Consider the following 13,540-nt stretch of genomic DNA (forward strand, 5'->3'; position numbering starts at 1 on the left):
GCTAGCAATCTTTTCCCATGTGGCCGACCTCCTAGCGAGAAGGACAGCTTGTGTTTTTCTCTCATTTCCTCTTAGACACGTTCATGAGGGATGAGGCTATAATACCTCTTTATACTCACCAACTTTTGTGAGCAACTTGGAACAAAAGGGCCTTCTTCTCCCTAGGCTGGCCAAAGCTTGTTAGGTGGCCTTGTTCTCTTTTGTGTTTAAGTTGTCATACAACTTAAGCTAATGGATTTGACCATCGAATGACCTTTTGGGCCATGGGGCTCAAAACTAACCCAAGATTTATAACGGACTTATGGGTTTCATTAACGAACACATTAATTCAACCTAGCCATAAACAATTAAACTACTTAATTGTCTTTACTCAATTATGTTATATCCTTTAATCATTGCCTTACACAGTGTGCAATTGTTTGTGTTGTGTCATTCACATCAATGACTCGAGATCACTCTCCATGGAAAAAGACATAATATGTGCTGATGTATCCGGATTGTCAATGCCCAATTGACAATCCTATAATCAAGAATGTTTAGGATATGTGTATGAAAGAGAAAGGTCTCGTGAACCTAACTTCTTTAGATTACATTCTCTTAGTTTCATATTCCTTGAACTTATTGTTTAACCAAAATCTCTCTTTAATCCTTCTGCAAAGTAAATTTAGAGCATCTCGCGAAGCAACCTGTCTCAGGAATACTAGAGCTCTTCCTAAGTTTCTGGCTCCGGCAATGAGAGCGTTCCCACATCATTCCTAATAACAAATCTCAACGCCGCACTCTTTAATCACTAAACCGACCAAAAATGGGGAGGATTAGAATGGATATGTTTTCTTCTGGAGCAACGCATCTCATGTACCACAAGACGCCTAAATATTAGTTAACCATGTTCTGCCAGCACTCCAGTAAAATAGTCGAAAAGCAGGAAAAGTTGACAAATTTGATCATAAAATACAATTGTAATCCTACAATGAGTAGATTGTCTTCTACACCAGAAAATTGAGCCTTGAGCTTTTGCAAAACACCAGGTTATTTTGATGCATCTAGGGTCCTTAGTGGGTAGTACACAAACCCCATCAAAACATTCCATGCATCGCAACGGCAGCCGCACAGCATTCCATCTTGCAAACAAGTTATATAGTTAGCCTTGGTCATTTCCCCAAGTGTGTCAAAATTCGACTAATCAAAGCTTCCTTCTTCCCAGCAAGCGGAAGATTATTTGCCGTCAGATAGTACTTCAACTGTGTCACTGTCATATCCTTTAACTGCACAACATGGACCACAGTACAAGTGATTAGCATCCTCAAAATTATTAACCTACACTACATTAAAACTACCATGACCAAGGTTCTTAAAATTACACACTACTTTTTCTCTGATATTTTTCCCTTCGAGGGAAGAGAAGCATTTGGGTTGTTCAGGTTTACACTAATGGGAAGGAGGTGGTATTCACATAAACCCTTGACCAAATCTAGACAGCGGGTTCATCATTTTATCGTTCATAATCCTTCTGGATCCGTACACAATCAAGCTTTACGAAGAATCCTTTTACAAAACACGTGCAAGAATGCTTCAGTACCTGTCAAATAGATAGCCTCAAAACAGAATTATTCCTTTCCTCCAATTAGGTCTCAAACAAATTCTCCCTGACAATAATTGGTCCACTTAAACAAACCAAAATTTTCTGCTAATCAATTAATTTCCCTTCTGCTTTTATGGGAACGATCTAATCAATTAATTTCCTTTCTGCTTTTATGGGAACGATTTTGAGGCCAATCCAATCAGCCCTTTACCTCCTAAAGCTTATTAAAAGGTTACCGCTTTTATTGGGAAAACAAAAACTCACATGAGTTCAAGAATAGCAAAGCAGTTTCAGTTTCACCTTTCCATTGTCTGCAAGGCCACCCCAATCATAGTTAGCACACTCTTTGACTGCATTTTCAGCAACAGCTTTTCGTTTTTTGGAGGTCTCACTTTCTTTTCCATTTTCCACTGCATTTTCCTCGTCATAATTGTCCCCATAGACAGACAGCTTAAATTCTTCTAATGCACTAACAAATGTGGGTCTGCAAGCCACGTGCGCAAAGATATCGAGTTAGGAAGTTCATGCAGGAGGAATAAGCAAAGGCAAATGTTATTCAGTTCTTGCAAAGCAAGAGAAACACGAGCAGACAAAGATGCATGTGTACACTTTTCCTTACCTAGACATTCCTTCCTCATCAGGCACTGTTTCATCCTTGGTTTCTGGTATTTCATCTTCCTCCAGCGCTAGGGCCTGCAGTACTGCATAGTGTCTCTGCAAGGCTGAAAAGAATCTTTGTTACATACTAATACACATGACAGCATAAGTAAAAGATTGGTGCCTTTGGTGCGGTCAACAGCCACAATTTGAGAAGATGGGCAAGAGCTCACCAAGATATCAACTTCTGAAAGTCCAAACGCCACACACTAGTACATGTATCTTCTTACTTACAGACATTAATACGATGCATTTGGAGGTGTATTTTCCCCAAAGCATCCAAAGAGGCATTCAACAAGAATTCTTAAAGTTTAAGTTGTACTGACATATTCCATTTTCCAAAACAAGACGTGAGTAATTTGAGTCACATTTGTACCGAATCATTTACAATATTAACGAAAAAAGACAAATCAGCAAGAATATTAATACTGGTTGTTGACCTCTGGGAACTGATTCATTACGATATTTGACTCATGTTTGTACTGATTCAATTCCTAGAGCATCTGTCTCTCCTAACACCACTTGCACAGGGATTCAGTTTAAAGATCCAGTCAGAGAACACTGCTTTTACAATATTAATACTAGTCATCGACCTCTAGTTGACTTAAGGATAGACTAATGGCTAAGCATACAATAAGCAACCAGCACAAACAAAATGCAGAAAAATGAATCGAATAATGACAATATACTTTCAATGAAGGATTTTCAACATGACATACCAGGGTTGGCAAATTGGAATACTGAGAAATCTTTCAAGTCAAAACGTTTGATTAAAGCAGCAGCTTTTCTGATTTGATCATCATTTGCACGAGGTGGTGCATCATTTGAAGCTGTATGAAGCTGCAAATTGTCACAAGCACAACATTTGTTAAATAACTATGGTAAGAAATACTTTATGTTACAGATTCAATTATATCCCTCGCCTCTTCAGTGTTTCTAATGTCCTCGGAGTACGGAAGATATATCATATGCATTCCCGGTGGCTCAACCTGACCACCAGCACTAATTATTTCATCCTGTGATTTGTCAAAAGAGATAAGTGAGTTTGTGTAAGACAAATTTCGGCAAGGATATTTGTGATCTTTAATATCATAAAAACTGAACACAGTAAATTCACGACAATGTACGAAAACCACTAATCAGAAAACCACTAATCATCTTTTGTTAAAACTTTTATGTCAGCTCAGTTCAGTCACGTATTTAGCAGTTTGAATAGGTATTTTGCCATTGAAATGAGCAAGCACCATTAAGCAGATTTCTCTTTTACAAATCTATAACATACAGGCCTAGTTTGTCACGCCGTATAGGACACCAGAGAGGACCATTTTATATGAATCCGGTTAGGTCCAGGTACGCTCCACGACCTACTAATAATCCATTCGAAATGCCATGTATAATTTAGTCGGGCTCAAAAATACACAGAACACCAGAACCACGCCTCACATCATCATCCTCTTCATGCTGCCAGTTGGTTCATCATCTTCTACACAGGCATCTCATCATCCTTTGAACCCATTCCGAGAAGCCCATATCAGAGCATCTAGGTCTGCACTCACTGATCGATTCCGTGATTCCATATCAGACCAAGTTTTGATGACTCGATCTGAGTTCTCCCGTTTCCACCCTTCAGACTCATCAAAGAGGCAGCCTCGCCACTGCTTCAAGGTTCGATTTGATCCCCAACAACTCTGGCGAGCTCTCTAGCTCTAGCGAGAGCAGTCCCATAGTCGCCGAGAGGGTCTGATCTGACAAGCCCAACCCTCCTCGTCCATTCGCCGACCCCTACCGACCCCTTTCCCATCTACCCACCCCCTTCCCTGTTCTCTCCCTTCTATCGACCCCTTCGTTTTCTAAATTTTCTTTTTTAATGTAATTTATTTATTTAAGTATATTTATGGTTTTTAGAATATTAAGTTATTTATAGAAGGTAATAAAATTGTATTATCTAAGGTATAATTTTTGGGACTTTATGGCAAAAGTAGTTCCGAAGTCCTCTTGTCCGTGCAGTATAAAGCACTCGGTCTTTAGTCCAATACAACACCAAACACTAGACATTAGGAATAGAAAGACCTGGGCTGCTAGTGAGTGCAATGGGGAAAGTTTTCTCTATTCATAGTAGGTATGAAGACCCTAGCAGACCCTCCCAACATTCGAATACGTAACATGATCTCCTTCAACCCACTTTTCTGCCTATGGCAAAGTCATAAACTATACATATCATGGTGGAACTCTCAGAAAGCACTTTTCTAAGAACTGAGACCTAGAGCCTTCTTTCCCATCATTAAAAATACACTTTGTATATAGTCATTTTTATCCAATGCACAGATTAGTCTAAGTCAAATAGTCAATAGAGTCTGACATACCAAACGAGGCCACAATGGATAAAAAAAATTGACCTTTAGATTTTCAATTTTGGTTTATCTACATTTTCTGTTCTTAGTAAAAAAATTCAAATTCTTGCTTTACTAGTATTTTGTAATTTGTATATAATTAACTTGGTTATCCAACATCAACAATGAAAATGGCATTTCTTTTAAGAAGAGCTCACATGACCACAATGTTAACCAATGACAATGATACAACTTATATTTTCTTTTCACCAAATGCCACAAGGGACTTTGTGCAAAGCATAAAATTGAAAAAAAATTAGAGCAGCCACTTGCCTTGCTTAACAACAAACAACCACTAAAAAACCATTTGTAAACACTAGAACTATTTCAGAGATGGTGACTCAGTGTAGATAATCAAACAAAATCACACCCTTCTTGTCATTTCATTCAGTCACATGTATAAAAACACCCAAAAGAAAATACATAAGACATATACATACACATATATTTGTGGATGTAACAAACTCTTATGTATTAAACCATAACTTATTAGTGAATGTTTATAAAATCTTACTTGGGCAACAAGAGCAACCAATTGAGGACGAGATGAACTCCCATAAAATGCAACTGCGAAACTGAAAAATAATAATAGTAAATCAGAAATAGAATAAAAAAATATCCCCCGACAACTATAAGTTTTATACAAAAACACCTCAAGAGCTCAACTGAAGGGAGAGAAAGGGAGGGAAAAAAAAAAAAAAAAAAAAAAAAAACCCCCCATCTATCCAGCCTTGATGTGATGTCTAATTGATTCTTAATTGTGAAATTCCTCCCCCAATATTAAGTCAATGGTGTTTTTTTTTTTTTTTTGTTGGACCCATCTTATGTAGCACAAGCCATAGGCTTGACACCTCCATCAAACAGGGACCATCTCGTGCCTCAAACCGGATAGGTCTATTCCTAGGGAAGGGCCTATTCTTTTTCTTCAATCCAAACTTGATTTTTTTTGTTCTTACAATTAAGTGTAATGTTTATATTAGAAAATCATAATAACATCATTAATAAAAGATCATTTGTTTTCTTATTATTAACACGAAGTAAGAATACAAGGAAACTGTATACTATATGCACTAACCGGTTTAGCCTTAGCATGGATCTATGAAGGGCAATGAAAATAGATGTGCTACCAATCAGTTCCTGCAATGAAGAACCAGAAAACATCAGGTATATTGTTTCAACTTCTGTAACTTCAGAAGTGGGGACAGAAGTTTGTACAAATGAAGCCAACTTAATGATAAAGAGGGAAAAACACCATCATTCATTTATTGCATTAGCGCAGCATTAGAACAGTAGTGTTTCTACTGAATCCTTAATTCGAAGTAGTTATCCAATGAAGATTCAAATTACATTACAACTTTCAACCTATGATTTCTGAGCAGAATTTGGAAGTTATGCAAAAATATCATTTTCAAGTAATGACCAAAATGTAGGGGAATGGAGATGGAAACACTGAGTGACCAACAACGTACAGGAACAATCTACACGTTCTAGAATCCCGAGGCCCCAAAACAGATGCTACTAAAAGTTAAAAAACAGAATGGGAAAAAAGAGCCTGATTGTTGAACCTTAAACCCATTATATAATCTCCCTTCCCTCCTCATTCTGCATATATAACTCATCTGTAACTCTAATTGTGTTATACGCACAATCAATAAAATCCTAGAAGTCATAAATCATTTGTAGATAAACAAGTGAAGGATATACACTGATGAATTTAAACAGTTGAGATCTATCCTGGGTCCACATTTAAAGAATATTTTAACAATATATAAATAGTATTCATTCGTTATTAAAATTGATACAAATTCATCTCATGTAAGCCTTAACAATAACGGATCTAGGATCTTTCGTTTATACTTATTGCTATCATAGCGAGAGAGAGAGAGAGAGAGAGCAGTTAAATTAATCCCAAAAGCAGATTAAAAATGAAAGAAATAGTGATCGCCTAAATGTTCAAAATATAACTAGTGTGATAAAACTATGAAAAATATAGTCTATGCTAAAGCTTAAAAATAACAAAAACATGGCTGCAGAGAAATAAGATTTTCAGTTCTAAAGAAGGATTAAAGAAGCAACCTCATCAGTAGGAAAAACAAATGTTGACGGCCTCAAGTTGTGAAACTCTTTTAAGCAATTTAATGGCTTGAAACCAAGAAGACGAAGATGTCCAGCTGAAAATCTTTTAATCTCCGAAAGCTCCTCCACCGAAAACTTTATATTTTCGCTACAAAGTAAATAAAACAATCAGACAAAATTCTCAAGAAGCCAACTAACAGTACACTATCTAAACATAGAAGTGAAACCTTAAGACTGATAAGATGATGTCATAATGACACTACTGAAACCAGTATAGAGGCAGCTGCCAAAAGAATCTGCAGCTAGTTCCCATGCCCAATTATGTATCTCATTCATGACAATCACATCTTTGTCCCACGCAACATGGAACTTTGTATGAATAAAACCATGGTACAAGAAGAATAACGAAGTAGAAATGAAAGTTTAAAAAGTTACTTGCCAATTTGAAAGATGATTAGGGTGATGTCAACTTCGTGTAAGTAATATGAAAATAACTAAATAAACAAGAAGAAGCAAACAAAAATAAATAACGAAATAAATAAAATTGGGGGGAGAGAGAGAGAGAGAGAGAGGGAGAGAGATCAAGAAGAAAAAAGTCTGTCTACAAAATAAAAATAAACTTCCCAATGTTGCTTCACTTGGTTAAGGTTAAGCTGGATTGGGCTACAACTATCCCAACTATTGCAGGAAAAAAATAAAAAGAAGCTAGGAACAACTATGGCATAAAAAGCAGCACAACATGCTTACCTCTTGTAAGGTTGAAAACGTTTAGCAGATTCTTGCACCAATGCCCCAGTATCAGCACAGATGAAAGATCTTTCAGCCTGCACAATACACACACAGAAACTGATCAAGATCTCGTTTGAATGGCTTCAGTAACCAATTTATCGGAAACAATAATTAGACAGGGATATGTAGAGTAGTAATGCAGTATCACCTTCAGAGGACGATTAGTCACAGAATCAAGCCAGGTTATCGCTCCTATTATCAAAAGGCAATGAAACAAAATTCTCAGCCCAAACTGATAGGCAGAAGATGACTTGTAGTGAAACCACAAGTAATTGGATAAATGGCTATACAAATACCTGGAAGAGTGGGCCGAATTAAAGCATATGAATTCAGTTGAATTGATAATCCATTGGCAATTGAGAAAGTGATTTTTCTAACTAGGCGCTTCTTGAACATTTTCTTTCTAAGCTGATCCTTCATATCTTCCAATCTGAATTTAGAGTGGATAGTTACAAAATAAAATAGGTAAACTAGGAAAAGAGCGAGATTTAATTATTGTGCATTAAAAGACTAAGAGCAGAGTAAGTATTTCAGATTTGTTGCCATAGGACACAACCTAATAGATAATTGCATCTAGTTTAATCATTGCCTCTTAATACAAAAAAATGCCACATAAACCATAGAATTTAAATTCAAGATAACAAGGGTCTGATGCTAGCTAATGCCGGAGAAAGTTTAGGCATCAACACTATAATTACCTTCAGCAGGTATATACAACTTATAAGGGACAAAATTAGCGAATGACGTAGAGAAAGAGTATCCCTCTCACTATTTTGGATGGCAACGCTATGCAACGACAAGAGTATTCTCTACATAAGTAGAGCACGCATAAGCATCAAAGTTCATATATTTACACTGAAAGATTATTTGAACATTTATAAAACATATGAATTAGTAAACATAAGATTTATATTATGTTACATTAAAGCTGTGGTAGATAGCTAATAGAAAATCCAGTTTACCACGTCTGTATTTCTAATTGTATTTCTTTTTTTCTGGAACAGTGTACCAAGTCATTATATCTTTTAGTAACATAAAAATTGTGGGGTAAACAAACGGCCACTTTGTCTAGGCACGCCCTTTTCCTCTCACATGTTGCAGTTGGGTAGATTGTTATATGTGGGACGACCTTTTCAACTTCTCCGACGAAATCATACTGGATATTTTTAAGAAGTCAGATGTGGTCCAGTAACGTAATAATTGGTGGATACTTTTCAATAAATATAAGTCTAGGTATGCTCTCCATATGAAATAAGATAAGCCATATTCCACCTCACCTTTAACTCTAAGCCTCCTCTAAAAGTATTTCACCAATCCCAATCTCAAAATTACTTAGATTTCCAAACATTTCCATTAACTTTTTGTGATAATCAAATCATAAAATCTCAAGTCTGCATTAAGGACCTACTACTCTATTGGGGAGAGCTTGGAGCACATATCAATCTTTGAGACCATATTAAGCACCCCGTACATGTGAAAGAAAAACCACAACAGCTGCACCCATGTTGGATGCTTATCGTCCACATACCAATCAGAGGGCTACCAGATTCTTGAACAACAGGTAAGATCGTACATTATTCGTATATTATTTCATATTTGTCTTTTAAGAACATACTTGATTTAAAGCTTATGTATTTAACTCAATGCATGGTTTCCCTAATATCATGGACGGTCTTATTTTTACATCATCATCTTCCAATATTCACTCCACTTGTACAAGCAATAATCTTCTAAAGATGTGGAAGATCGATAGGCTGAGATTTTTAGCTATGACAAGTCTGTAAGGAAACAACTGGTTGCCCCAATTCCAATGTTACATGCCTCCTTACAAATGCACAAAAGAAATATTATATAAAAGAACAAAGGGAGCAATTGTTTGCACAAATTGAACATACTAAAAATAACAATGACTGTGCAACCGATAATTAATACTGAAAAGAGAAGGTTACTTTTCTCCTGCTGCGGGCATAAATCGAGCAAGATCATCACTTTTGAGTCCAAGTAAATCCTGAAACACATAAAAGTAGAGAAGCAAGTAGTGCGATGAATGTAACAATCCAAGAAGCATATAATAAATAAAAATAATGAGAATAAAGGGTATTGTCATACAGAGTAGAAAGTAGAAACATTGAAATCACTGTCAGGTCGACTCAATGGAAGAAGTTCAATTGAGATGCCAAGATCTTGTGCATCCTGGAAGAAATGGGTAAAGGTTAGACTTCTTATTACAGTGAATTTTCAATATACCATTGAACTACAAAGAAGTGCAAATCAATACTCTAGCCCGCTGCAATGTGGTCCTCATCATATCTGTCTTTATCACTCCCGTAATGTTGCCAAATGGATTGTCTTCATTTGTAAATAAAAGAACACGCTTTTCGGCTGTCTTCAAAGATCTGAGAAAGTAGTTTGCTAGTAAAGAGTCCACAGAGGCAGTTTAATTCTACCAACATAAAAATAGGACAGAAAATGATTTAAAAGGAGAATGAAATGCAGTAACACTTTTCCCCTTTTTAGAGAATGCCAAACTTGATAACACTTTACACTTACCCTTTACGCAACAGTGCTTGGGCCACCCAGAGGGCATTGTAAAGAGAATTTTCTCGGGACCCAGAGACAATACCATACTGACTCCCGATTTTGCTCATAAATGATTCTGCAATTAAAAACAAAGGAGGAAACAGTTGACTTTAACAGTCCAAAGAGGCGTTTAATCAAAAGGAAGAATTCAGCTCACACACAAAAGCAACATGTGTTGTCTTAAGTTTACATCCATAACCGGAAGCTATTTAATGTTATATATTTCATAGGTAAGACAAGCAATTTCTGCAGATCATAACATATCTAAACATATATGTCAAACATAAGAGCTTAAAGCTAACAGAGCTATATCACCTGAGAGTTAGATATTAAATCCAGTTAAGACATCAACATGGCCCTTTTGTTGTAGGGTATTACCATACTCTAAGAGGTTCAACATAAATAAAGCATAGCTAACACAATATGGAAAGGATTTCATTTTAAACATCCTTTAAAATGATTAGGTTACAAGCTATGTCTTGGAAAAGAAGAGTGAAAAGATAAGTAGACTTAATTACAATACAAAATACAAAGAGCTCCACAAAGCATATAAACGAAGTGACAACTTTACAAGATAAAATATAATTTTCTATAAATACTTCCTCAGTATATTTTTGGGTAGATTCAAATAAAATATAGCGTCACAGTCACACCCACATAGAACACCCCTCTTCAGTTACACACACAAAAGGCACAAAAAAGTGCTACCTGACTTTATACACTTCTACTAAACTTCTGCCTGAAATTTTTTGTTAGTGCCAGTGAAGCTATAATATCTTGATTTTAAAATAAAAATGAAAAAAAAAAAAAAAAGAGTAAAATTTCAAAGTGGACACTGTTTGTTAAATTATAACATTTGGAATTGATTCTAACTAAACAATATCGTTTCACTAAGGAATACCTTCTACGCTATCAATTTCTTTAATTAGCCTTGCTGTTGGCCTGTCTAGATACTCTTGTTCAGCAACGTTAAACACATAAACACCATTTAAATCTTGCAAGTTCCATTTTTCCCTCTGCACATGCACACATAAGCTTAACATGAGAATGACTCATACTATAACTAAGAATAAAAGTCTTTCTAGAAAATAAGACAATTTCAAATCCAGCAGAATACATATTGTTCAGCCTCCAGGAAGTCCTTTCGGAAAACAATCCAATAAAAAACATCATTAGATGATCCCTTATAGAAATAGGAACTATATCTTTTTTCTTTTCATAACTCATATTGTTATCATAAAGATAGGATCACTCAAAGTATGCAGGAACGTCTCATTATCCACAGAGAACTACAATATGAGTACAAAAAGTAAAAGTTGTGTTTCAGGTGGAACAAAGGCATTTTGGTACTAAGGTCGATAATGTTGAACAAAAGATAAATTTCAAGAAATAATGAACTGGTGTAAGGGGGTACAGTGAGCAAAAAAAGGTCTAGATCTCTACATTTAAAATAAATAAAAAAAAGCAGCCCCATATACTACACAAAACTGCACACTCCTTTGTGCCTGATGTTTTTCCCATCTTAGTTTCCATTACATTTTCCTTCCATATCCTCGGAAAGTACCACATCACAAATTATTCTCTTCTTTAAGATACCCCTTCTCTTACATTCTCTCTCCTTTTCGTCTCTTTCTTTCTTCTAAAATATAACAGTTTCTTCATGCAAAACAAAATAAATCAATAAAACAAATAAAATCCCAAGTTAAAGGCAAATTATTCTTTATGCTGGTATACATTATCGTTAAACAGCAACACATGCAACATCAAGATATTCTTGGATGAAAACAAATATAATATATACGCACACGCATGTACAAAACAAAAATACTAGAAAGAAACCGAACGAAAAAAATGCAAGCATCAAGTAATAACAAGAAATATTTGAAACAAATGTAACATCCCTTAGCTTAATCAAGCCTCCATCTTACAGTGTTAAAGAAGCATATGGCAACTTCATCATATGCATTATTAATGATTTGTGTCTTCAGAGACTGTGCGATACAACTCACAGCAACATGAAAATGAGTTTCGTCCTTATCGTCCCCCTGTCAACATGCAAAACAAAGAATCCTCCATCAAATCAGCGAAATCAGTACTGTTGAAGCTTGAAGCACATTTTGCGTCCATCACAATGGAATGCAAAGCCGTACATAATTTCTTCGACAGTGTCGCATCATGAGTGTAGTACTTCGAAAAATTAAGCTCCACCAAAGTTAATATGGTACCCATTATGCAAATTTAACAGGAATATAAGAAATTATATACGCAAAATTGAAAAAAAAGGAATTATGGATGAATAACTATTTATTAAGCAAACAATTAAGTAGATTTCTTGAAAAAAAAAAGAAAAAAACAAACAGAGAAGAAAAACAAGAAGAAGCTCACGGATGGGCAAGTAGTGCTAAACATTTTGGGGGAAGCATCAACCAAGTACACCACAAGCTCCTTCGTCGACTCCCTTCCCTGAATTACCAAAATTAAATTACATTATTTTAAAAAAAAATGAAAGAAAACGGAGATATCAACCGGAAACACACCAAAAACAGTGGGGAAAAAGAGAGAGAAAGAACCTGGAAGAGTTCATTGTCTGCGTCGTCGTCGTCGTCTCTGAAAAGGTCATCGGGGTCTATTTCCATTTCCATAGAGGATCAATTAAGATTTATTCACTGCACTGAAATTTTGGGGGAGAGAGAGGGAGGGAATCGAAGATTGCAGAGTCGAGTTTTGAATTCCAGAAGAAAAAGAAGAAGAGTCTCCTGCAAGCGGAAGCGGGGAAATGGCCAAGATCGTCTGCGGCGCGCTAGACTCACATTTTAGAAGTTCGTGCCGGACCAGCCTAGTTTGATACTGAAGTAATTGTGAAAAAAGCTGAAATAAAAAAATGTTAGAAGCTGTTTTTGTATTTGGTAAACATTTAGTTTCAACTTTTTTTCACAGTTTTAGGTGAAAAAAGCCAAAAACAAGAAGCTGCAAAATTCAGCTTTGAAAAACCGGCTTTTTTTCACATCTATTTTACATAAAAGTTTACCAAATACTATAATACTGCTTTTTTTTTTTTTTCAAAAGCACTTTTACAAAAATGTTTACCAAACACTTTGCTCTTTATTTAACAGCTGTTTATTCTCACAACACAGCAGAAACAACTTTTTTTCAAAGCATAGCAATACCAAACCAACCCTAACGGTTTAGATTGCAAAATGATTTGACACTTAAAAAGGAAAAAAACCTTTGATCCTCTCGTATAACGAAATATAAAGTACCAACCGTATTCTAAACACATAAAAATTTCACTCGACGCCATGAGTGCTTTTCAGATAGATCGAATTGTATTACATATTTTGTGGTATATAAAGTGTAATATTAACATAAAAAATGAACAAAATGTATCAAAGCCTAATAAAGTATAAATATTGATTACACAAAAAAGGCGTGTTTACCAAACAGGAATGGAATGGAAAGAAACGGA

General features: G+C 35.7%; 1 protein-coding gene across 2 annotated transcripts; it reads right to left on the bottom strand.

Annotated features, from left to right (window-relative positions):
- Positions 1–911: 911 nt before the first annotated feature.
- On the bottom strand, positions 912–12,908 carry LOC125472162 (ATP-dependent DNA helicase 2 subunit KU70). 2 transcript variants are annotated; one of them, XM_048573260.1, is made up of 19 exons: positions 12,645–12,908; positions 12,460–12,537; positions 12,003–12,119; positions 10,976–11,090; positions 10,045–10,150; positions 9,773–9,890; positions 9,604–9,687; positions 9,444–9,502; positions 7,791–7,924; positions 7,643–7,686; positions 7,453–7,529; positions 6,706–6,853; positions 5,705–5,766; positions 5,144–5,204; positions 3,163–3,255; positions 2,959–3,079; positions 2,202–2,304; positions 1,847–2,066; positions 912–1,265 (listed from the first exon to the last, which is right to left on the bottom strand). In XM_048573260.1, the coding sequence occupies exons 1-18, from the start codon at positions 12,714–12,716 to the stop codon at positions 1,853–1,855; spliced, it is 1,806 nt and encodes a 601-aa protein (XP_048429217.1). In that variant the 5' UTR covers positions 12,717–12,908; the 3' UTR covers positions 912–1,265; positions 1,847–1,852. The 2 variants fall into 2 exon arrangements, with proteins under 2 accessions (XP_048429217.1, XP_048429216.1); XM_048573259.1 differs by having other exon boundaries at positions 1,883–2,066; positions 12,645–12,905.
- Between the last annotated feature and the right edge of the window lie 632 nt (positions 12,909–13,540).

This window comes from the organism of the source record quoted next, unplaced genomic scaffold, assembly GCF_019419815.1.
Source record: "Pyrus x bretschneideri cultivar Hongxiangsu unplaced genomic scaffold, Pyrus_bretschneideri_v1 Contig65, whole genome shotgun sequence".
Taxonomy (NCBI): Eukaryota; Viridiplantae; Streptophyta; class Magnoliopsida; order Rosales; family Rosaceae; genus Pyrus; species Pyrus x bretschneideri.